General features: G+C 44.2%; 1 protein-coding gene across 1 annotated transcript in view; it reads right to left on the bottom strand.

Annotated features, from left to right (window-relative positions):
• RFX8 (regulatory factor X8) overlaps positions 1-27,067 on the bottom strand; it is an 816,960-nt gene that overhangs the window by 521,055 nt on the left and 268,838 nt on the right. The window contains exon 5 of the mRNA XM_085620509.1: positions 12,078-12,141. Coding sequence (XP_085476635.1) covers positions 12,078-12,141 — 64 coding nt within the window. The remainder of the gene's footprint in view (positions 1-12,077; positions 12,142-27,067) is intronic.

Raw genomic sequence — 27,067 nt, 5'->3', positions numbered from 1 at the left:
AAAAGCGTACGCAAATCTGCTTTACCAGTTCATCCATATCGCATTACCCTTCGACAACGGGTGTTGGAACCTGGCGGCAAAGGTTGGGCATTTTGCATTTGCCTGTGTGGCGAACAGATCTAGGTCTGGGTGACCCCACATGTGGAAAAATGGTTGAAGAACTTGAGGATGAAGTTCCCACTTGTGTATCTGCTGTGTCTGACGACTTAGCAGATCCACAATCTGATTGTGCACTCCTGGAAAATGTTGTGTGAGAAGATATATGTTTAGTGGAATGGCCCATCTCCATATGCTTTGCGCTAGGTGAGACAGTTGCAAAGAATGTGTTCCTCCTTGTTTCTGTATGTAGTACATTGCTGTCATATTGTCTGTGCGGACCAGGACAGCTTTGTTGAGGAGATGTGATTGGAATGACTTTAGTGCTAGAAATATTGCCTGTAATTCTAGGTGATTGATGTGTAGCATTTTTTGTTGAGTGGTCCACCTGCCCTGAGTTGTGTGGTTTAGGAGATGGGCTCCCCAGCCGGTGAGTGATGCGTCTATTGTTAGCACTATCTGTGGAAATGGCTCTAGGAACGGCCGACCTCTAGAAAGGTTTTGTGTGTTTCACCACTGCAGAGAGCGATGTGTGCGGCTGTCCACCAACACTAGATCTGTGAGTTGACCATGAGCCTGATTCCACTGACGTGCTAAGCATTCCTGTAAGGGGCACATCTGAAGTCTTGCGTGAGGTACTATGAAAATGCAAGAGGCCATCATTCCTATGAGCTGCCTAAACACTCGAGCTGGAAGGGAGTGTTGGGGTTGAACTTTTGTGATGAGAGTCTGCATACTGGCTATCCTGACTGGATTAGAGCTTTGGAAGTGTGTATTGTGGCCCCTAGATACTGATGTAGGTGGGAGGGCTGTAGGTGTGGCTTGGTGTGGTTTATTGTGAACCCTAAGTCGTGTAGCAGCAGACTTGTTTGGTGAGTGTGATGAACACACTGACTGTGGCTTTTATCAGCCAATCGGCCAGGTATGGGAACACATGGATCTGCTGCCTCCGCAAGTGTGCGGCCACTACCGCGAGACACTTGGTGTAGACCCTGGGTGCTGTGGTTACTCCGAAAGGGAGAACCTTGAACTGATAGTGTTGGCCGTCCACTGTGAACCTTAGATATTTCCTGTGAGCAGGGTGTATGGGAATATGGAAGTAGTCGTCCTTGAGACCTAGTGTGGCAAGGAAGTCGCCTTGTTGGAGCAGTGGAAGGACCTGTTGGAGAGTGATCATGTGACAATGATCCGACTGTATGTAGAAGTTGAGAGGTCTGAGGTCCAGTATTGGCCTGAGAGTACCATCCTTCTTGGGGATTAGAAAGTAGAGGGAGTAAACCCCTGTCCCTTGAAGTTATAGGGGAACTGGTTCTATTGCGTGCTTCTGAAGCATGGAGAGAACTTCTTGTTTGAGGAGCGTTAGATGTTCCGTGGACATTGGACGCTGTTTGGGTGTTATGTTGGGGGGACTTGCAGTAAGTTCCAGGCAGTAACCATACTGGATAATTTGTCTTACCCAATTGTCTGTAGTGATGGAATTCCAGACAGGTAGGAACTGTGAGAGTCTTCCTCCGACTGAAGTGAAATGGTCTGGAGGTAGTGGAGGGAAGTCACTGTTTGTTAGTGGGGGAGGTACGAGTGTTGTTACCTCGGCCTCTCACTTTGTTATTATTTCCCCTGTATCCGCCTCTGAAATATCCCTTCTTGGGGGATGTTTGTGTGGGACTTTTATAGGAGGAGGAAGCAGTGTCTGTGCTGATGTTTTTGGATGCGCCCCTATAAAAGGAGCGACGAAAGGAGCCTTGTGTAGATGGAGACTGTAATGCTCCCATTGATTTTGCAGTCTCAGTATCTTTTTTCATTTTTTCTAAGGCTGTGTCTACAGCTGGGCCAAAAAGTTGTTCCTGATTGAAGGGCTGATTCAGGATAGTAGTCTGCACTTCTTGTTTGAACCCAGAAATGCGCAACCATGCGTGCCTTCATAATAACACACTAGTGTTGATTGATCTAGAGGCAGTGTCTGCTGCATCGAGGGCACATTTAATGGATGCGTTTGTTATCAACTTGCCCTCCTGAATCAGATCATTGGCTTTGGCCTTGTATTGGTCAGGTAAATGCTACATTAGGCTCTCAAGCTCGTCATAGTGAGCCCTGTCATACCTGGCAAGTAATGCTTGTGCATTAGCTATCCTCCAGTGATTAGCTGCCTGGGAGGCAACTCATTTGCCTGAAGCGTCTAGTAATTTAGACTCTTTGTCTGGAGGTGGAGCGTCACAGGAGGTGTGAGACTTAGCACGCTTCCTAGCATTGGTCACCACCAGAGAATCTAAGGGGAGTTGGCCTTTAATGTAGGTGGGATCATTAGGGGCGGGTTTATATTTTTTCTCAATCCGAGGATTGAAAATCCTGGTTCTGACAGGGTCTCTGAAGACGTCTGGAGCATGTTTGATGACACCTTTCAGCAAGGGTAATGTTTGTACTGTCCTTTGTGACTGTGCAAAAGTGTCTACAAGGAAGTCTTCCTCTGTGGGGTCTGAATGCATTTGGACGCCATGATATTGGGCAGCCATATCAATGAGCTGACTAAACCCAATGTTGTCATCTGGGGAATATGGCCTTGTTGGGTATGTATCAGTATCAGGAAGGTCTGGAGGATCTACAGGGTCATCGTAGTTGTCCCATGTGTCCTATGGTATGTTAGTGTCATCATCAAGATCATTGTAAGGGTCATTATTTCCACCCCCATCCCCTAGGTCATCATCATCCTGTGGTGGTGGTGAGTATGGAGGAGGTATGGGGGACTTTGGAGGAGAAGGAGGTTTAGTAGGAAGAACAGGAGAAGAGGGTCTTAATGGTGCAATTGCACAGTCTTTTTTCTTCACAGGCACCTCAGGGATTTGTGGGGTGTCCAATTTCCTCTTGTTACGCGGGAAATTGACAATATGGCCTGTTTTAGGGTCCACTTGCAATGTTTTTTGTTTTGGATCGATAGGATCTGGGCGAATCTACCTTCGGCGCCGACCTTTTCGTTTCTGAACGTGGTTTCGATTTCGGATCGGGAGCCTTAGAAGGGGTTTTCGAGTCCTTCGGCGTCGAGTCCGAAACGTTTTTCGGATCCGAAGGTTGTCAATGTTTCTTTGGATCCGAGGATTCTGTTCTTTCGGTGCCGGAGTGCTCGGTGTCGTGGCCTTTTTGGGGATAGCGGGAGTAGGATGTGTTCCCGCTTTCGGCATCGATGGTGTTTTTGGGGCACCGACGTGCGGCTTGCCCGGTCCCGAGCTGCCAAAAGGCTTCTCCTTTGTCTTCGGAGCTGGCCCGGAGGCCGGGCTTCTGAAGTTCTCTTTCGGTCACGACTAAGGCCTTCAGGCGAAGTCTTGACCGGAGCCTTTGTTTTGTCAGGTGGGGTTGGGGCAGGGGCAGTTGTACTCATTCGTTGACCTGGAGTGATGTGGTCATCGGAGTCATCTGCTTCGGATACGATGTCGAGCTCCTCTGAATCCTCTGCCTCTGGAACATCGGGGCCTTCATCAAAGATGTCTTCGGGCACCGGTGCAGCCTGTTGCGCCATAACGTGTCGTCGAGCCCGGTGATCACGGATCGTTTTCTTGGACCGGAAGGAGGCGCAGGTTTGGCAATCCTTTTCTACGTGTTCAGGCGAGAGACAAAGGTTGCAGACCTTATGTTGGTTGCTGTGTGGAAATTTAGCTCCACACTGGGGGCCTTTTTTTTAATGGAGTCCTTTCCATTAGCCGTAGGCCCGAAGGGCGTCGAAAGGCCCAGCGGCCCGCGTCGACAACCGGAATCGAATTAGAGTTAGCGCGTCGAAAGTCACGCGAACGAAAACAATACCGTTGAGTTTTCAATGGTTTGCATGTCGAAAAGGTTAGGAAAACACGGTACCGAACCGGAGCGCTGAAGTTACATCCGAAACCCGATGGCAGAAAAATCAATCTGAGGATGGAGTCGATGCCCATGCGCACTATCCTCCAAGGGAGGAGTCACCTATCTTGTGAATACAAAAGACTTCTTCCAGGACAATAACAAGGTGCAAGCATCCAAGCCCAACACCAGATGGTGATCTATGCAACAGTATACATTCTGCAGCTCATATGCCTTTGAACACATTATTACAAACTTGTAATATTATTAATGTTGAACTAGTGACTATATCAGACACGGTTACATTAGCAGCCTCCCTGTACAAGATTGTCTGCAGAGATTACCTCAGTATAAAAGCCAGGGTTACCATCAGTACTGTAAAAAAGCGTTTATCACTTTAGAATGTCTCTACATGGGTAATACATAACAGCTAAGGTACTAAACTCAGTAATAAGTCTCACAGAGGCCACATGATTTATCATTCGAATACCAGCTTTAAATATATTTTTTACAAATTCAACCATTTTTTCAAAACGTCAGCTTTTGAGTTTTGAAAATGAACACATTTTCATCTCAAATACATGCTTTTCAATTTTCGTATACATATATTAATCCAACCAAGAAACACTTTCTAATTTAGTAGACTCGGATCCCCACAGGACTTACAGGTCGCTGGAGAGCTACTAGCAGCTCACAAACTACTCATTAGAAAAGCGTGGCCCTACCTAATCTACTAGTCCACACCCACCCTAAATCAAAACATATCCCAGGCTCCCTCCTAATTGTCACAAAAACAACTCATACATTTTTTGTCTTTGTTTGGCTTTTTCAGTGAGATGCAGCCTGTGTTACTACGACACAGCAAGCTATGGACCAATGTTTGGACATACACTTTGGATGACTTAAGTAGAAAGGTGCTTAGGTTGACACAATGAGAAAGCTAAAAAGGGATGAATGGAAAAGCTTGGTAATAGAAAGTAGCAGCAAATGAACAATATGTCTAAGACTAGCCTGCCTGAGTTTCGATTTACAGGAATGTCACTAAAACACTTTGCTTCTTTTTCCTTTATGACCCATACTTGTTTGCTTGGTATATATACACAGCTGAGGTGTTTACACAATGTTTTCATGAATATCTATCTACAGTTGGACACTTGGCAGAGCAAATTATGTACTTACCTGTAACTCCAGTTCTCTAAAGGTGGTATCTTTTAAATAGTCACATGCTTACATCATTCTCCTTCGTCAGGCTGGGAATCCTCGGTACATTAAAATAACAGTATATGGCCACAGGCCTGAAACAACATTAGCTATTTAGTAGCACATCAAACTCATTTGAAGGAACTAAAGGTTCAGCCAATGGCGTGGAAGCTTAAGCTCTCCTATTCCTCCCAGAGACCATCATAGCTCAGATTTCAAAGCACAAGTGTGAGAAGATTATATAAAGAAAGAGCCTCTGACCGGGCAGGAAGGAGGATCGCATGTGAATATATCAAATAATCTAACGTTGGAAAACTAGTAGTAAGTTAATTTCTTCGCCAACATTGGATCTTTTATATATTCACATGCTTGAATCATCAGAATAGGAAACAGTACACTTTATAAGACATAACAAAAGCGGGAAGCAGGCTCACCTTTATCGAAACAGGTTTCTCATGACTGCCTATCCCACTGCCAGATCAGCTTCTGCATCCACGTCTAGGTAGTCGTGCTTCATGAGCTTGTGCCTGCTCTTTCATGTGGCTGCACAACAGTTGTCTTTGAAGGGCACACCAGCACAGAGTGCAGCAGCTGATCCCATGCTCCTAGTAGAATTTGCCCTTGTGATTCCGTAGAGTGGGCTGTAGCTTTGACATGAGAGGTGACAATACAGGCTGAGAGCCTAAGTGCTAACCCCCGTTTGGACAGGTGATGACCTCTTCATGGTTGTTCAAAAGACACAAACAGGAAGTCTGATGTGCGTATATTCTTTGTTTTGTCTACGTAGAAACTGAGACATCTACACAAGTCCAATGAATGCAAAGATCTTTCTGCTGTAGTAGATAGATTTGGACAGAAAGATCTGAGAATGACAGGTTCAATTATGTGAACGTCAGTAGGAAACTAGGGTATGAATCTTAGGATGGTTCTTAAAGGTACTTTGGGACAGATGTACGACCCGTTTTTGCATGCGCAAACGGCTTTGCAAACCAGTTTGCGCATGTAAAAACCTATTGGGCCATGTACATAGCCTATTTTTTGGAAATCGCTAAATAGGTTTTGCGACTTGCTATTTAGAAGGGGCGTTCCCTTCCAAATAGCGTGTTTCAAAACCATGTACAAATGTTTTGCGACCGCATTTGCGATCACAAAACGCTCGCACTTACCACCTACTTCAAGTAGGTGGTAATGCATTCGCAAATGGGAAGGGATCCCCAGGGGACCCCTTCCCCTTTGCAAATGCATGCAAATTTATTTTTTAAGGGCAGGAGTTGTAAGTCTTTGTGGCCACTGAGGCTCGAGCCTGTGCCCAAATATTTTGACAATCGTGCAGTAGATCCACATGACCAAACTCTAAGTGGTCAGGTACTATGCTGTCAAGTTCAACAACCTGGGGTCATGATGGAGAGTCTCTCCATGTTGTCAGGAGGGGATTTTGGGATAAGCTTTCAGAGGAATGGCTGGACATGCTGATAACTGAAGGATATCTCTGTATCAGTATTGGCATGGCCAGGCTGGAGCAATTACTATCAGAGTGGAATGGTCTATCTTCCCCTTCCTCAGCGGCCTGAGGATCAGAGGCAATGGAGTAAAATTATGAGCCATGATCTTGGAGCAACTGATAAAAAAGGCATTGTCCAAGCCCTGCATCCAAAGCACTGGCATTTGCTGTTATCCTGAGTGGTGAACAAATCCATCAAGCATCAACCCCATCATTTGAAAATGTAATCCACCTGGTTTTGATGTAGTCCCCACTTGTGATACTCTGAAAGCTGCCGACTGAGCACATCTGCCCAATTATTTTGGCAGCCTGGCAGGTGTTCCAAAGCAATTTGGATCTCATGAGAAATGGTCCAGTTCCACAACAATTAAGCCTCCTCTAAGAGAGACCGGCAAGGCTCCTCTTTGCTTGGCTATGTAGAACATAGATGTTGTGTTGTTCATTCTGATTAGGGCTGGTTGACCTGCTAATCTGGGGAGGAACATTTGTAAACCTATCCGTATGGCATGGATTTCCAACACATTGATGTGCAGCCTCTTCTCTGCATCCGACTAGATGGCTCTGGTTGAAAGTTCCTACAGGCAATATCCCCATCCATCCACAGATGCATCCATTGTATTATCATTTCTGTTATATGTAGAAAAGAAAGTCCTGCACTTAGATTTGGTGGGACCGTATCTTCACATGAGCCTTCGGCCTGTTTTCATTGCAGGTCCAGTTCATGCTGTACTGGTCTCATGAGGAGCTAGCAAAATGGGATGAGGCCAATACATGGTGCCATCAGGTCCAAAAGGGACTTTTATTGTCTGACTGTGACTTTGCAGAAAGGCTCTTTGGCTACGTTTGCAACTTTCTCATGATTACTGCAGATGGAAAAGTCTTTCCCAACTGTGTGTCGAGTAAATACACTCAGGAATTGTATCCTTTTCTGAGGCTCTAATGATGATTACTCTCTGTTACAAGTGAGACCCAATCTACTGAAGAGACTGAGGCAGGCTGTTGTACAAGCTTTTGCTCCTTCTTCTGATTATGCTTTGATGAGTCATTCATCCAGGTATGGGAACACCTGCTGATCTTTTCATCTGAGAAAGGCACCTACTAAAGCAACACATTTGGTAAATATTTGAGGCGCTATCTTGAGAGGAAAGGGAGCATCTTGAACTGGTAGTGTTGCAAAGAACTGAAGTCTTTTTTGTGTATTCGGTAAATGGGTATGTGGAAGTATGCATCTGGAAGATTCAGAGAGGTCATAAAATCCCTTATCTGTATCATCTGTAGGACTTCATGTAAGGTAATCATCCAAAATGACTGTTTCTTTAGAAATGTGTTTAGTTGTCTGAAATCCAGAATTGGTCTCAATTGATTTATCTTCTTTCTCATTAGGAAGAGTCTGAAGTAAAACCCTCAGATTCTTTATGAACAATCTCTATAGCCCCCTTGGGGAGAAGCATGAGAATGTCCCATTGAAGCTTCTTCAAATGGAGATGATGCTCTGAACTCCAATGTATGACCTGAATGAACAATCTGTCAAACCCATTTGTGCGATATTATGGTTTCCCATGAAGGAGCGAAAAGGGAAAGTTTCCCCCCTCCCCACCAACTTTTGAGTGCAAGATGGAATAAGGTGTAAAGGCAGAGAGTCAAACTCTCTTCTGATTGTCAATGGTACGTGTTTCTGAGGAAATTCTCTTCCTTTATAATGTTCGTTTATAAGACTGTCTTGGCCATTATAGGAATATCATTTGTCATATCTGGACTGTCATTGGGAATAGTACATACGTCCCTAACTTCAATATTGGTTGAATCTTCCTCTAAAGTTTTGAGATCTAGAGCCATGAAAATTAGACGATCCAAATTTAGGGTACTGTAAAAGTCCTAAAGCCTTTATGGTATCAGTGTAAGTTTAAAGACATTGAAGAGCTTCATCTACAAGTATATCAAAGAGAAAGGCCATCAAAAGGAGTGTCCGGGATATTATATTGGAATTCTTGAGGGAATGCTGTTGATTTTAACCAGCCTAGTGTACTTAGCACAGTTCCTCCTGCTAGCTGGCAAAAACCTGTGTTCGAGACATCCATTAATGCGTCAATAATGAATGAAGAAGTAAGCTCCCCTCCCATCTGGATAGCGCTTGCCATTTAATTTCTATTTTCCAGAATGAGTTCAAACAATGGTGCAATGTCATGCTACATATACAGGTCATACCATCTTGAAATTGCCAGGACATTGGCTATTTTAATTGACACTGCAGCCATAGAAGAGATCCTCCGGCCCAAATTATCCATATGCCTACTATTCTTATATGGTGGACCAGAGGATAGTGTGATTGGGTTTTGGGTTCTTCGCAGACCTGCTGAGGAGAGGACTGCATCCGGTTTAGTATTTCTAATGAGGCAAGCTGGAGCCAAATGCTGAACCTCATACTTTTTCTCCAGACAAGTTATCACCACTGGAACTGTAGCTGGTATTTAATGATGTTCCGAACTCCAATGTAGGATCTGAATGAACAATCTGCCTAAACCATTTGTCTGATGTTATGGTTTTCCATGTAGGAACAGAAAGGGAAATTCTCCCCCCTGCCCACCAACTTCTCAGGACAAGATGGAATAGAAGGTAAAGGCAGAGAGTCAAACTCTCTTCTGATTGTTAATGGTATGTGTTTGTGAGGAAATGTTCTTCCTTCCTGAAGATCTTCCATAAGACTGTCTTTGATTTAGATGATAGGAATATCCTTTGTTGTATCTGGATTATCATTGGGGATAGTATGTACATGCCTGGCTTCCATATTGGTTGAATCCTCCTCTAAAGTTTTGTGATCTAGAGCCATGAGAATTAGACGATCCAAATTTAGGATAGAGTAAACGTCCTAAAGCCTTTGCGATATTAGATTCAGTTTTAACACCATGAAAAGCCTCATCCACATGTATATCAAAAAAGTAAGGCCATCAAAAGGGGTGTCCGGAATTTTAGTTTGGAATTCTTGAGGGAATGCTGTTGATTTTAACCAGCCTTGCATACTTAGCACACTTTCTCCTGCAAGCTGGCGAAAATCTTTGTCCGGGACATCCTTTGCTGCATCAATAATGAATGAAGAAGCAAGCTCCCCTCTTGCCATTTCCTTCTTATCTTTCAGAACAAGTTCAAGCAACGTAGCGATGTCATGGCACATATAGAGGTCATTCCGTCTTAAAATTGCCAGAGCATTGCTGTTTTAATTGACGGCGCTGCCATACAAGAAATTCTCCGGCCTAAATTATCCATACGTCTATTATTCATATATGGTGGACCAGAGGATGGTGTGATTGGGTTTTTGGTTCTTCCCTGAGCTGCGGAGATGAGGAATGAATCCAGTTTAGTACGTCCAATGAGACAAGCTGTAGCCAAATCCTGAGCCTTATACTTTTTCTCCAGACAAGATCTCACCGCTGGAACTGTAAACTGGTGTTTTCATTAACTTTAGGCCTTCCAACCACAGAAAATCCAAAATTGGTATGGATTTTAAAGTCTTTCATGGTTGTTCTTTGAAGTTGTAAAGGAAACATGGATGAACTACAGACACCATCAGTAGAATGAATTTTTCGGCAGCTCTTTCCACTAATGAATGAAATCTAAAGATATCATCCATTGAATCTTGTGGATTTGACTCATCTTCAACTCCATTTGGGATAATAAATTCCGTCCATTATCATCTTGCCCTCCCTCTTCTTGTGAGAGTTAGGAGAGAATATGCAGAATAATTAGAATCCACTTCATCTAAGTCTTCAGAGGTTGGTGGGACCAGTGGTCTATGCATAAGTCTTGGTGAAGGTTCCTCTGGAGGTTTACGAGAAGGTGACGGTTACCGAGGAGGCGTAACAGGTAAAGGTATAGTTAGTAGAGGTGGTAAAATAGGTGCAGTGGATAACCCCATTGAGGCCTAATGACTGTTGTGGTACTAGCTACTGAAATGTGTCCATCATCTGCTGTAACATAGATAAAAAAGGAATTGGCACCTGGACCTTATCAGCTCCCTGTACTGTCTAGGTGTCTCCACCCTATGCAAGAAATAGAGTTTTGATAAAACAAATCCAGCCAATCATCATATTCTCTGTCTTCCATTTCTTCTTCAAAGTCTAGGGCATATTTTATATATAAATGCGTTGGACTATAAGCAGCTTGTGAGGCATATTCAGTAGCATCCTCTTCCTGGTCTAAATGTAAAATATGTGCTGGGGGTAAGGTTGACCCCTTACATGGTGAAAAGACAGGCTCCTTCTAAAAGGTTGTTAACAGTATTACCATTATTGGTGCAAGCGTCGACAGTAGGTTCGTTGTCGACAGCATTGTTCCCATTGTCCACGGGTTCATCACCGATGGAGGAGCAGGAGATATGCAAGTCATCGTCAATAATGGCCTTGATGTCAACACTCTTGTTGTCGCTGTCAACGTTGCTGTTATCGCTGATGGTCTTGTGGTCGACGAGAGGAGTTTTCGAATTTCTTTCTCTTTTCCAATGGTTTGTCCTCTTTGGAGTGCTTGGATGAGTGTCTTCCTTGTTTAGTATTGGAGGAGGTGACTGCAAGTCTTCTCTCTGCACTGCCTTCGTAGAGGTGCTTTTCACAGGATTCATTCAGGGAATCTTCCTCTGAAGGGCGGGAATCTACCTTAGAAGGAGGGAAATTCTCTTGGGCCATAAGAAGTAATGTCAAAATCCTTTCTCTGTCCTTAAAAGTCTTAGCTGTAAATATCTTACGTATGCCATATATTGATATTTTATAATTAGGCTAAAGGGCAATAAATAAATAGAGTATGAGGGACATCAGTGTAAATCTTATTTTGTCCACAAGATAAACAAGGTTTGAAAACAGATTCCATCTCTCTGTCAGCCATGGTGACAGTTAGTGATAGTTGGTTGTCAGGTAGAAAGATTTCCATAGCCCAGATAGGACAGACTATTCCCTAAAACAACTCACAGTACTTCAGTGTTGAAGAGAGGGTTAGTTCAAATCCAGGGCAGATAATATTTGGTAACAATTACGGGTTAACTGAATGGATTGAGCAGAACTCTGTCCGGGCGCTCCCTCACACACACGATGTGCGGTTGAAATCTGGGCTGTGATGGCCACTAGGGGGAGTAAGAGAGCTTAAGCTTTCACCTCATTGGCTGAAGGTTGGATTATTTCAACCCAACCTACTAAATAGATTGTGCTGTTTCATGCCTAATGCCATTTTAACACTGCATACTGCTATTTTAATGTACTAGGGATTCCAAGCCTGACGAATGATTCAAGCATTTGAATATAAAAAAAATCTAATGTTGGAGAATTATCAGGTTTAGTGATTCTATGGAGCAGAGAACACCCAAACACACATATTTAAAAGTGTCACACACAGACACATATTTAAAAGTGTGATACTTTTTTGTTGGTTAAACTAGATTTCAGCAATTGTGGGAGTGAGCTGGCGGTTAGTGAATACTCACCATTTCTTTCTTATAACTACACTCTTCAAACTTTGCAACTTTTTCATAAGACGATACATCTCCACTGTTGTAAGAAAAGAGGAAAACTATTAACATCCAGACACCCAATTACAGTTTAGAGTTTGCATGTGTCTAAGGCTTTACCTGTACAGTTTGAATTTAACTTGATTTTTTGGGTGATAAGGAACCCTGCCATCGGGGGCTTATGCTGTTTCAAGTTCTGGCTAAGTTTTCAGTTAGAGAACACATACCTCGCTAGAGTATAACATCAATCACCAAAATGCCACAGGTAGTAGGGGTAACATCACATGCCCCAAGACACCACCCCAAATAGAACTTGGCAGTAGGTATATTAATCACTAAGAGACATCACAACCATGATAAATGCATCCATGCTGAGAAGAATCGCCACTGACCTTTTGAAACCAGTCATTACACCCCTTTTAAACAAAACATCAACAGACAAAAACATACTTGCACATTTTCAGCACTTTCCATTCTTCTTTAAGTCAGCAAAATCTCTGAAAGGGCTGATACGACATAATTTCAAGAATATGTGTAACTGAATCATCATCTTCGCAATCAACAGTTAGGGTTTAGACCCTTTAGAAGCAGTAAATCTGTTCAGGTCAACATTGAGAATGACTCCTTCTCATCATGGAACAATGGGGAAAGAAGCTCACATTGATCTCTCTGCTGCCTACTATATGATGGATGACTGAAATTAACCTCGTCATGATTTAATCATATCTTCTACATGATGAGCAATGCTTTCCCTGGTTGAAGTAAGTCAAAATTGAGCTCCTCAAAATGGAAGTAGCAAAGCCCAACTCCCTTCCCTCATCTGACCCTCTGGACTCCGAATGCCTCCATGGCTGTCCTCACCAGCAAAGTCGCTGGGAATTCTTTTTGACTTCAGGCTCTAATTAACACCATGTGTAAATGGGACAATAAGCATGGCAACAAGCAGCTCCTTCTTCACTCAAAAATAAAACCGGCTATCCCAATCCAATTATTAGTTATACTGACATCAAGCCTTATTTTGGCACATCTCGGCTAGGACAATCTCATCTACACAGGATGAACAAAGAAACTCATTGACAGGTTGAAAAAGCTACAAAACAAGCAGCTTGAAAGTGCTTGAACCTTGCAAACTAGACCACAATAAACCAGCCCAAACAATTACTCCACTTGCACCAGGTGGACGCAACTATCAATTTCCACATCCTCTGTCATGTCCACAAGGAGTCCTGGGCTTTGGCCCAGAATACCTCCATCAATACACAATCGACCAGCTGAAACAAAGAGGCAAAAACTTGGAGGTTGAGGGTACCAGATTGTGATACCGCTTGAGTCCAAACCTGAGAAGTGAAACAGAACTTCAAGCCTGTTTATAACTGAACTTCAAGGAGAACAGGGCAACAAATTAAGAACATCAAATATGCTCCCCCAACCTGATCAGATTTTGACTTCCCCATCTTACTCAAAGTAGACTTTCCTCCGAAGATGTGCAGCGCTGAATAAACAGCTATAAAAAAAATCTTTATTTTCTGCTATACTTGTCTAGCCTTTGATCTGCATTCTCTACTTACTTTCCTCTTTAAACGTTTGTGTTTAATGTAGCTCTTCCTTTTCTATGCTTTATTGTCACTCTTTTCTAACTGTTCTTCCTGTTTGTGCACATAGTTGATTGTGAAGTGACAAATGTGGCAGAATAGTCTTAAGAATCTGTTGATTTTGTGATATTTATTCCAGAGTGTGCGATAGATCTTGAGCACCATATAAGATACACGGTAATGAATGGCCCACCCAGACTTTTTCTGGAGAATGAAAGCAGGACTCTCATGGCCCTAAGATGGTGGATACAGTCTTGACTCCTATTGGGGAATCACGCAAGGCTGTGGAATCCAATATTGGTATGGTGGCTATAGACCTCAATCTCCTCTGGACTGACCAGCACAAACTCTCTGATAAAGTTACTGACACTGAAACTCCTGACCTCAGTGGAGTTGAATGGACAAGAACTGCAAAGTCTTGATTCCTAAAGTGGCCATGGAATGTGTGATCAATGGGCAGTGGAACACCATGCAACTGTGACAGAACTCAAGAGATGCAGCCTGAACAGAAAATGTAACAGACTCTGAACCCAAACCACACCCAAACCAACTCAAGGAACAGGCCTTGGCCTAATGCAAGGAGAAGATTACGCAAGTTGTGTCTTGGCACGCCAGTGTGCAACAAATGCTGCTACCTCTTCTGGGCCAGGAACATTGAAGCATGAATCTTCATCAGATAATAAATTCATTGGCCCCTCAGACATCCATGGACATCTTTACATTCCTTTGAGGTTCCACACAAAGGTAACAAATGCGAACTCAAGGACTACTTTTTTAAATGTATTTATTGCATTTCAGAAAAAAAAACATACGGACATGATCATACACTGTGGTATGTTCATCAGAATAGCAACAGCTACACATACATATGTGAAATCACAGGCATTATGGATTCAGCGATGAGCCATGTACACTACATGAATTCGTAGAGTTAAAAATTACATAATGATTGAATAAGGGGAAAGCAAAAGTAAACTACAACACAACTAACCCTCCACCCTCCCAACAGCATCCACCCTGTTAGTTCCACATCCGCAATTAAATCAACATAACGCAAGGAGATTGTGAGTTGTCCCTCCATACTAGATGTTACAGGTGTCAAAACACAACACTGGTAATGTGTAGTAGTGGCATGTCGAATGGCAGGGACCTGCCAGTGCATGCCCCAACATACATCAGGATCAGAAAGTATCCTCTCCTTGGGCTTTAAATTGTTTCAATAAGGTCTCCCATACCATAGCTATGTGCTGTTTACACAGCCCATGGTATTCCTCCCTCTGTAATGATTGACTCTCAGCGGAACCCTAGCGTCAAACCTCCTCACGCCAACCCGACATGAGGGGTGTAGTAGGTGACCTCCAACTGCATGTTATCTGTTGCTTAGTGAGAAGAATCGCTGCGTCAACAAAGCGGGATTCAGTCTTGGAGGTTTTAGGCCTAGGGTGTAGTCCAAAAAAACAATGTTCTGTTGGGTCCCAGTGTATGCACCCCGTAAGTGACACGAGTGATTCCCTGATGTCCACCCAATAGGAAAGTAGTGTGTGTGACTGGACACATCATATGTAGTCGGTTCGTGTCCTTGGTTCAGCATCTTGGACAAGAAGATGAGGCTGTAGGGAAAAGCCTATGCAATTTAGATGGTGTTAGATATGCCCCATGCAACAGTGATAACTGGGTGAATTTGAAACGGTGGCGTTCTGCAACCTGGGTAATTACTGAGTCCGGTTTCGGATGTCCTATGAGACAAGCAGGCGAGTCTTCAGGCGCATAAAATTTGTTGCCAATTCTGGTAAGAACTGCCATGATGGTTGCTGGCATCTTCATAATTTTTACTCCTTCCCAAATATAATGCACAATAGGGGTTGCCCTTCGCATCTTTCTGGACTGTTCTTTAAAGTCGTACATAAAAACATTCCGACTGCTTGACAGTGATCAGGAGCACAAACGCTTGACTGCCCTTTTCTTGAGCATGTGGAACCCACCAATGCCCTCTGGTAGATAATCCACTGGTTGCGGTGCTGGGGGTGAAGGTGGTGGTATAAGATCATCGTTCCATTCGTTGGCCATTGATTGGTTGTCTGGAATCTCACATTTTTCTCTACCTCCATCATCTGTAGATGATGGGTCATCTCGAGGAGGCGGGGCAATGTGAGCCTTTGGGGTCATCGTCGGAGTAGGTGGAGGCAGCATAGGGACTGGTGACATTGTTGCAGGAGTTGATGCACCTGTAGATGACAGTTGCGGTCTGGCTGGTGTTGGGGAGTACTTGCAGTAGTCCTGGAGCATGCTTTGTAAATGCTGGACAAAAGCAGCAAGAACTTGAACCATACCCTGCGGTGTTTGACGAGGCGCAAAGTTGTAGTACTGCTCTACATGATGTTGCCCTTGATAAATGGGTTTGTAATAACCTTCATCTTCGTCATCTTGATATTTTACATGCAACTCAGAAGGACTATGAGCTGCACCAAAAGGCCCCTGATCATCATCATCTGATTCTTCAACATCTAGCAAGTGGCTTGGAGGTAATGGTGGCACCTTGCATTCCCTCTCACACGACATGCAGTTGAAATCTGAAGGAAGGTGCCTCTGCTAGGAGTGCGCTAAAGGGTGCTGTCATCTGATTGGCTGGAGCTTGGTTCTTTTTAAATGAAGTGACTAAGATATTAAATTTAATGTCTTTTCTCATTGTAAGCTATATTAATTACCGCTACTGCTTTAGAATATACATTGAGACTCCCACCTCGTTGACGGTGATGATTTAAGCATGGGAATCTATGAAAGAAACTCCAACATGGAGAAACCAGGCTATTTATAACGATTGAATTCAGTGAACAGTTTTGAGTTAACTTATGTGTTTGCTTTTCCTCCAGTATTTTGACAATCTTTTCACTTTTTAAAAATAATAATTTACAAATAAGCATTTGCAAAGCCAGTAGCTAGTCGCTCTCATTATAAAGGGCGGCCAGCACCCGTCGGAGCCTAGAAGAGGCTGGGCTGGGCCCCCCCTGACATCTGGCTACCCACACAAGAACATTCTCTCCAACCTTCAGGTACTGTTACGCATATCTCTATTCTTGATATCAGCATTAGTATTGCACTCCTATTGAACTTGGCCTTGCCCGTATACGATTTGCTGCCCCATTATGAGCAAGCGCAAAGGAGTAGTGGGGACCCTAGATGCATTTATTGTTAGGGCTGAATCACTGTTGACCCATGAAATAGAAATGACTGAGCGACGACTCTCTCTAGACCCCAGTACATTACAGAGCTGTCCGTCATTAGGTATTGTGGTACTGTAAAATTCGGAACCGTATAGGTGGCATGGTCCCACCATGCCAATTTTGGTATCAGCGAACCGCAAATGAGTAACGTGGTCTGTATGAGTGTTTTCGGGATGTTTTACTGATGAATTCACCATGCATACGATACCACATATTGAACCCTATGGGTTCCATTTTAGAACAGTAGCCATTTTGTGGTTGCCCTCACATAGGCTGCGCACTAAGGCCCTGCCTAGGCCTAAAAGGACATGTACACCTTCTGTGACTTCTCTCTGACCTGTGCAAACTGACTCCGCTGCCCGAGGTCAATCCTGTCCGGTCGGTTCCTTTTCTCGCGGCCTAATGTGATTAGTCCTTGTTCGCACACGATCTCTGACTAAGCTATTCCACACCTGACTCTGTTTCCTACTTTATGGCTTGTTTTACGAGCAGGAGGTGCCCGTTTTATTGGGGTCCGCTGTTATCTGATGAGAGTTCTGAGCCTTACTGGGTACAATGACTGTATGCTTAATGAACTGAAATGTGGGATTGTCATTATGGCTCTGCTGTTCCTTTGAAACTAAGATATGTGAATGACCACTTGTAAAAGAGGGGCGGGTCGGTGTTGCCCCCAAAACGTAATTTTGTGTATATAAGTAAAGACTGGTTTTTGGTTCGGGAGCAGTCTCCTGAGAACATACATAGTGTTGTACTTCTCGGATACCTGTGATTGGTCTGCAGCCAATAAATACAATCTTTGATTTCATCTAGAAGACTCTGTGTTTCTGTGGGTCTGAAACAGGAAGAATCCGAAGTCTTAGGGTGTGTTCCCCTGCACCGCTGGGTTCTAAAAACCCGGTACTTCAGTTGGCGCCCAACTCGGGGCGATTTCAGTGGTACCGGTCCAGCCAGAGGTTCGTGAGGAGCTTCGTGTGGAAATTCCGGAGGAAGGCCGCCACTTCATCGACCCCTGCATGTCGACGTGGTCCGAAAGTCTTTTCTGCGAGGTTCTCCGCGTCCCGACGGCTACGAAGGACTGCTGCCCTGATTAATCGCCCTGTTTTGGACCCTTGAAGATTTTGTAGAGCGAAACAATTGAGAGAGTCTTCTGGTGAAGTCATCGATACCTCAGTTAAGTATAAGTGGAGCGTCTCCCAGTTTGTTTGGTATCCTTCGGGATTTTGGTATCCTTCGGGATCGCTTTGATTTGGGTCTTGCAAGTGCCAAAGCCAGAGGACTCGTGTATTCACGAGACTCGTATTCGATAATCCTTTGAAGTTTGAAACTAGACTAGTGAGCGAAGATGCCTGGTTCTAGTTTTTTTGGAAATTTGTTTTGTTTTGGTTGTAAAAGGGAATCCCGATTGGAGGATTTGTGTCCCGGTTCCTCCAATTGGAACTCCTACTTATGAGCTTTATGTGAAACATGGCGTGGGCCCCATTACGTATAATGAAGTATGGGTCCGATACACCAGGAAGGATGGTGTTTTAAAATGGCCCCAAAATGGTAGTTTCGACACAGAGATCCTAGATAATTTAGAAGTTAAATTGTTCAAGAAGAAAGCCCGGCCGGCGATGTTTGATTCTTTCCGCCTATGGCGAAAGGAAGCCAAACAAAAGGAAATTAAATTAGCAAAGAAGAATAAAAGAGAGAGAGGTATGTCGATAATGCAAGCAGCTGTGCAGTTTAAAGATAATGAAGAGGACCAAATGAATGAGCAGTTGCATAGGCAACGCAAACTAGTCATTGATAAATGTTACCCGGTTTTGCCACCCCTTCAACGAGTCAAAAGAGAAAGAGAAAGATTCCCTAATGTCACACTTGCTAAGTTCGCCACCCCCGTATGCGCAAAATGCTACAGCACCTCCGCAACCCTTAAATGTACAGCCTCCAGCTAATGCACCGCAAGCTTTCCTGCAGCCGCCAGCTCCTCCTCAGCCGGCTTCTGTCCCGGTAGCGCAGCCTTATCAGGGGACGACGATTTTGCTACCTACATCTTTTGCACTCCCTGCGACTTTCCCTACCACATCAGCTGCCTCTCTTGGTGCCCTACCTGTCACTACTCCTGTATCTGTATCTACACCCGTTTTTCTTCCTGCTGTTTTTCCCCCGGTTCTTGCCTCAACTTCTCCTTCTGCACGACAACGAATAGCTAGTGCAGTCACTAGTCTTATCTCACCTCTCTTTGGGTCATCTAGTACGACCCCTGGTCCACAACGTAAGCAGTTACGTAGTCAAATACCTGGTTCTAGGGAGAAAGAAGAACTGGACCGCATGGCACGTAGATGGATTGTTTATCCTTCTAGATATGATGTAGAGTCTGTTGTGAATGTTTTTCAACAGTGGGAAGCACCACAACAGAGATACGTTTTTGAGAAGATGTGTGAAAATCTATGTGAGGATTTGGAAGATAATGATCTAGACTCAAGTCCGCAAGAGTTGTGTCAAGTGCGATTTGAATTTGGAAAAGGTACGATTGTGGGTTCTGATGTTGAAAAAGCAGTTGCGACACTGCTGTCTTTTAGGAATGGGGATTGTCAGCAGTCGTTGTTTGAACAGGAATTCCCTGAAGGGAGACAGGTAAAAGCGCGACAATACCCGATGCGCGAGGTTCCTCCAGTTTGGAGACCTGGTGATGCAAATGCTAATCCACCTGTTCTGGCACATTTTAAGCGTGTTTGGGTACATGTTCCCTGGAAACGATCTGAAGTTTTAGCCCTTAAGCAGACATTGTCTGACCCCCGTAAGAATCCTGCAGGATATTATAAGGAGTTATCACAGACTGCAGAATCGTGTGTCATGAACCTAGCTGACATAGATATGTTGTTCGGGAATGTTGTTCCACAGCCTTTGTGGGGATTGATTCGCAATGCAGATCATGCTGCAGATCTAGGTGACACATGGGCTAATATCATTAATGCAGACAATAGACAGGTTGGTGGTGCCAAGCCTGAGCCCGTGGTAGCAGAACTCCCTGGTAGAATAATTAACTATATGAAAACTTTGATGCCCGCAATACGTGTAAATTGGGATAAATTATCCGCATGCAAACAGAAGAAAGATGTCCAATTTCTTCACAATGTTTGAAGAAACATTTATCGACCACAGTGGTCAAGACATGAGTACAGAAGGTGGCCAACGTTTATTTGTTGATAAATTTGTGCATAATTTGCTTCCAGAATTGTGTAAAAAATTGAAAGATTCGGAGAGTTCTTGGGCCGTTTCTTCTTCAGCGCAAATACTGGCTACTGCACAGTATTACGAAAATAGGGATAAAGATGAGAAGGATAGAACAGAGAAGAAAACGAAAGAATTAAAAACGAAGGTTCTCTTACAGCAGGCTTATCCGCCACGTGAAGGTCAGAATAATTATAGACAAACCCAGGGTATCTATCAGCAACCCCAACAGTTTCAGAATAATCAGCAAATGTATGGGTATTATCAACCACGTGTCCCTATCGGTCCCAATCAGTGTTCATTTTGCAAGGAGGAGGGTCATTTTAAAAAGAATTGTCTTAGATTGTTGCAGCGCACGAATAATGCTTATGGCGCAAGAGGTAGAGGTGGCCAGCAAGCCCCAAGAGGGCGTGGAAATGTTCCCCAGAACGCGCGTCCTCTTCCGCCTCAAAATACGATGAATAGTTTTGATCAGCAAGCCAATGCTACTGGCAAGACAGCTCAGTACTATAATAATGACTATTATGCAGAAGATGATAATACGGAAGGTAATGATTACTAGGACAGCCATAGACAGAGAGAGGGAGTTGTTTCAGTGCCAGTGGATCAGAGCGGACGGTATGTTAAGGTGACTACAGCGGGTGTAACAGAGCCCTTTCTGCTGGATACTGGTGCTGCAAAGAGTTCTATTATGCGCTCAAAACTCCCTGGCGCACCTTTGTCTGGCGAAATAAATGTTTCAGTAGGTTTTTCTGGCGCCCTGGTTAGGAACCCGATCTCAAGTCCTATGCCCCTTTCTGTTGGACCTTGTGAGCTGAAAGCACCCCTTATCTTAACGACAGGATGTGGTGAAAACCTGTTGGGATTGGATCTGTTAAAGAGATTACATGCGACATTGTATTGTTCCCCCTCGGGAGTACAACTTACGCTGGGTAAGGAAGTGATTTCTCCCATGTATTTGTCAAAGAATAAACTACCAGCTGAATTGTCGTCTCTTCCTGATGCCCTTTGGGCCACTGGCCCTAATGATGTGGGCCTTTTGGAAATACCGCCGTATGTTGTTACTTTGAAAGCCAATGTTAGATTGCCACGCATTCCCCAGTACAAGATCTCTAAGGAAGGTGAAAAAGCGTTGTTAGCAATTATCTATGATTTAATTGAAAAGGATTTAATTGAAGAGACAAGAGGCAACGTTTGTAATAGTCCGGTTTTGCCTGTTTTAAAACGTACTGACCCTTCTCAGCCACCTGTTTACAGATTTGTGATCGATCTCAGAGAGGTCAATAGGGTAGTTGTGCCACAGTTTCCAGTCGTCCCTGATATAACTGCCTTGTTGACTATGATCCCAGCTTCCGCTGCTTGGTTCTCAGTGATTGATTTAAAGAATGCTTTCTTTAGTATCCGATTGCAGAGGAGAGCAGGGATATTTTTGGCTTTTGTTTAGGAGGTCGAAGCTTCAGTTTTAAACGCGCTCCACAGGGCTACTGTGAAAGTCCATCAATATACAGTCAGGCTTTAAAAGCGCAGCTTGATTCCCTTGTTTTACCTAGTGGTGCTACCCTTATCCAGTATGTTGACGATTTACTAATCGCCGCGGATACTGAGGAGATTTGTAAAGGAGCTACATCATCACTGTTGCGTCATTTGTCTGCCTTTCATCACAAAGTGTCTCTCTCTAAGCTGCAATATTGTCGACAAGAAGTGACCTATTTAGGTCATCTCTTCTCGAAGTTGACCCCAGAAAGAATCCAAGCCATTGCACAATTAAGTGTGCCAAGGACAAAGAGGGAAGTGCGTGCTTTCTTGGGCATTACTTCATACTGTAGGCACTGAATCCCGAGTTTTTCTTTGCTGGCAAAACCATTGCTAGCATTAACATATAAAGATATACCGAATCCTGTCCCATGGTCTGAAGAGTGTCAGAAAAGTTTTTGGGAATTACGCAAGGCATTATGTTCAGCTCCTGTGTTGGGTACCCCCGACTATAGTAAGCCTTTTACCTTGTATGTTTATGAAAAGGACGGTTGCGCATTGTCAGTGCTAACACAGTCTTTTGGAGACAGACCGCGCCCATGCGCGTATTTTTCGTCGACTTTGGACCCTGTAGCGAGGGCATTGCGAAGTTGTTCAAGAGCCACAGCGGCAGCAGCTGCGTCTATTCGACAGTCTGCTGGATTAGTGATGAATAACACATTGATTGTAATGGTTCCTCATGCAGTGGACACATTGTTAAACAGGACCAAGACACAGCATTTAACTAATGCTCGATTGTCAAATTACGAGTTGACGCTGCTAGCGAGTCATGTGCACATAAAGAGGTGCAATACGTTGAATCCAGCCACATTATTGCCGATTTCGGCAGACACAGACGAGGTTGAACAGCATGATTGTCTGTTCAGAACAGAAGAAGAAACAAAAGGGAGAGTGGATCTTAAGGACACTCCCCTGGTTGAATGTGATGGTACTTTATGGGTGGATGGTTCATGCTTCAAGCTTCCGAATGGTGATACGACTGCCGCGTATGCTGTCACGACTTTGCACATGATTGTTGAAGCTGCACGCGTACCACATAATTCAGCCCAAGCAGCAGAATTAATTGCGTTTACAAGAGCATGCGTGTTGTCGAAAGGAATGAAAGTGAACATATATACTGACAGTCAGTATGCTTTTGGTGTGGCCCATAGTTTTGGGCGTTTGTGGAAAGAGCGTGGTTTCTTGACCTCGCATGGAGCTAAGATTCAGAATGGTCAGTTAGTGAATGATCTCCTTGAGTCACTGACCTTGCCGCTACAAGTCGCGATTGTGAAATGCAGCGCACACAAGAAGGTTACCGATGATGTTGTGCGTGGTAATGCATTTGCTGATGAAACCGCGAAAGAAACAGCAAAAGATGTGACAACCCGAATGTATGTTGCAGGCCCTGCAAAATGGGTTGGTGATGTTGGAATGTGTGAAGACACGATAGAGAGTGTGAAGTCCCTTCAAGCTGAAGCTACAGAGAAAGAATTGAGTATGTGGAAAGAGAGTAAAGGTAAATTGGATGAAAATGGTTGTTGGGTTGATTTGTCAGAACACCGGCGATGGTTGTTACCTGATGCATATGTGCTTCCAGTGGTACATGGCACATGGAATGGCACATATCAGAGTGAAAGGGATTTGTAAGTTGTTGGCTCCAGTATGGCAGAATGCTGGAATCCCTAAATGTGCAGAGAATGTGGGCAAAAATTGCATGGTATGTCTGAAATACAATCCTGGTAGGGGAACCCCAACTCCACCTGGTCATTTTGCACCCCCATCATACCCATTTGAAGTTCTGCAACTAGACTTCATCCATATGGAAAGATGCAACAATTTGAAATATGTACTGGTTGTTGTTTGCGCTTTTTCAAGATGGATAGAAGCATATCCCCTAAAAGACAATACAGCCTTATCCACAGCTAAAGCCCTAGTCAAAGAATTTTTCCCTAGGTTCGGAATGCCAAGGATGGTGTGGAGTGATAACGGGAGTGAATTTGTGGGTCGAGTGATGAAGGATGTGTGTGAGGGACTAGGCATTAAGCAGAAGTTCCACGCTGCAAATCACCCCCAATCAGCCGGATTAATAGAGTGCTATAATGGCACCTTGAAACTTAAGTTGGCCAAAATTCAGGCGAGCTCCAGTCTTAAATGGCCTGACGCTCTGCCCTTAGCACTCCTATCAACAAGAATGACTGTGCATTCACGAGTGGGACTTAGTCCGTATGAAATTGTGTTTGGCCGTCCGGCCAATGTATGGGGAGTGCCAAGGCCGACAAAATTCAGTGAAATCGAACATCCAGTACTGCTTGATTACCTGTAGGAATTGACGGCTAAATTGCGTGTCTTACACCAACAGGTTCACGATACTCTGCCCCAGGCCTCTGAAGCTCCAGGACACCCTATTAATCCTGGAACGTGGGTGCTAATTAAGAATTTTCAACGAAAAAAGAATGATGAGCCTCGTTGGATCGGCCCCCACCTAGCCCTGCTATCGACAAGATCAGCGGTTCGAGTGAAAGGGAAAAAGAATTGGATACACGGAATACATTGCAAAAGGATCCCTTTGCCCCTACCGTATGATCGGTGGGTCCAGGAGGGGATCGCTGACTCTGAGGCTGAGACTGTGCCTCGTTTTGTGCCTTTTAGCGATGCACGTATAAAGGGAACAATCACAGAACAAGAAAGTGACGACATTCTGCAAGAAGCTACATCGCCATCAATTCGATTGGACACCACAGAGCCTGAACTCTTGTTTCAAGACCAGACAGTACCTGGGAAAAACAGGTATAATTTGAGGCCAAGGACTATGGACAAATAAAAGCTCTTTCCCTTTTTCCAAAGGTGCAGGTCTCTCATCTAAGAGACTTTTTGACTTTTTGTTTTTCGAACCACCATACGGGTTCAGCTGCAGGGTCGCGGTGCCAAGACTTTGGGGTACAAGCCGAAGACGTTAGGTCAACGGTTCTGGTCGGTCTAGGGCGTTCCCTGGTCTGACAGGTGTACTCCTTAGCAGAAGATACTCATCCGCCGCGAGCAGCACGATTAGAGGATGGAGTTTTTCAGGATGAAGAGGCCCACCGAGGAAATAAGTTTCAAAAGCAGAATATGTAAAATAATGAATAGCAAATGTTTTGTAGTATTGTGTCTGTTTGTACTATCTAGCATAATGATGCTTTCTGTAGGTTGTGTATTATTGTCTTTCCAAATGCCATTTGCACCCACTGTACAGCCCACACCTCCTCCTACTGTTTTTCCACACTCTTTTCACCCTCTGCCAGAACACGAACAAGCTAGACGTTCTGAGTTCGTAAACAATTCGTTCATTCAACTCCTGCACCAACACCAACTAGTTATGAATACAACAAATTGCTGGGTGTGTGGTTTGATGCCGCACACCATTAATAAGGGTATCCCATATCTAGTGCTACCGTTTAGCTATAATGGTTCATCATGGGTATTCCAGACCATGTTTCTTTTTGCACTTGAAACCTACTCCCCGCGACCACCACGTTCCACTAGACCTAACTCGAACAATAAAGCCTTGATGAGAGGAGTTGCAGATATGAGTAGAGATATCGATGCATATACATCTATTCCAAAGGATGAGTTGGGAGCTTATGTAGGTTGGAACGCGACGGGGTATAGTATTAGTCTGGGCGAGAAACAGCGCAAAAGTGCATCTCCGATTTGGGTTGTACCCCACATAGGTCGGTTCTGTCTACAAGGCAATGGTCAGAATCCAAGAGCTCAACTAGGGAAGAGTAACTGTACTGAAACGTACACTTTCCCATCACAGTTCTCCCCTGCGTTTTTGGCTGCCAAGGGTACATACTTTGTCTGCAATGATCGAGCATATACATGGTTGCCCCCTGATTTCTCGGGCACGTGTTATGTTGCGAATTTGCTACCGCCAACATTTACTGCCGCCTCTGATTATCACAAGACCAGAGTTGTGAGAGGCGTTATTAGTAAGGAGGATACTGCCGGTCAGGAAGCGGGAGACTTTTTCCTGGGTTTCCTGCCGTTTTGGGGACCAATGGTCAATAGTCGGAACCTGAGACAACTGACTCGTGTAGTTAAATCCACTGTTAATGTAACGGCCGGTGCCCTTGGTAACTTGACAGCTGAGCTTCAGGCGGATCGCCTCATGACGTTGCAGAACCGTATGGTTCTAGATGTCATACTTGCAGACCGTGGTGGGGTATGCAAGGTTATCCAATCGAGCTGTTGTATATTTTCATACCAGATAACGCTCCAACAGTCTACCAGGCCATTTCCAAACTGCATAAGATTTCCGAATCCATTCACGTAGATAAAGGAGATTGGTCAATGATGGGGTGGTTCTGGGGACTGATATCAGCTTGGGGATGGAAGATTCTAATAGTCATTGGGATGATCTTAGCCATTCTTTTCCTGTTCTGTTTATGTATACAGTGTGCTCCTGTAATGTGTAGCCTCTGTGTTACATCATGTGTAAGGAAACCTATATCAAGGGATGAGCTAAGCAATAGGATGATGCTACAGCAACATCTCCATGACTTTATGAACATAGACTTGGACTCAGATTAGTATAGTTCTTGCCTATGTAAGGGCAAAAGGAGGGTCTGTGGTACTGTAAAATTCGGAACCGTGTAGGTGGCATGGTCCCACCATGCCAATTTTGGTATCAGCGAACCGCAAATGAGTAACGCGGTCTGTATGAGTGTTTTCGGGATGTTTTACTGATGAATTCGCCATGCATACGATACCACATATTCAACCCTATGGGTTCCATTTTAGAACAGTAGCCATTTTGTGGTTGCCCTCACATAGGCTGCGCACTAAGGCCCTGCCTAGGCCTAAAAGGACACGTACACCTTCTGTGACTTCTCTCTGACCTGTGCAAACTGACTCCGCTGCCCGAGGTCAATCCTGTCCGGTCGGTTCCTTTTCTCGCGGCCTAATGTGATTAGCATCAGGGCTCGACCCATCATAAAGTCCTTGTTCGCACACAATCTCTGACTAAGCTATTCCACACCTGACTCTGTTTCCTACTTTATGGCTTGTTTTACGAGCAGGAGGTGCTCGTTTTATTGGGGTCCGCTGTTATCTGATGAGAGTTCTGAGCCTTGCTGGGTACAATGACTGTATGCTTAATGAACTGAAATTTGGGATTGTCATTATGGCTCTGCTGTTCCTTTGAAACTAAGATATGTGAATGACCACTTGTAAAAGAGGGGCGGTGTTGCCCCCAAAGCGTAATTTTGTGTATATAAGTAAAGACTGGTTTTTGGTTCGGGAGCAGTCTCCTGAGAACATACATCGTGTTGTACTTCTCGGATACCTGTGATTGGTCTGCAGCCAATAAATACAATCTTTGATTTCATCTAGAAGACTCTGTGTTTCTGTGGGTCTGAAACAGGAAGAATCCGAAGTCTTA

Source organism: Triturus cristatus, chromosome 8 (genome assembly GCF_964204655.1).
Source record: "Triturus cristatus chromosome 8, aTriCri1.1, whole genome shotgun sequence".
Taxonomy (NCBI): Eukaryota; Metazoa; Chordata; class Amphibia; order Caudata; family Salamandridae; genus Triturus; species Triturus cristatus.
This window is presented reverse-complemented; position numbering and strand designations above follow the sequence as displayed.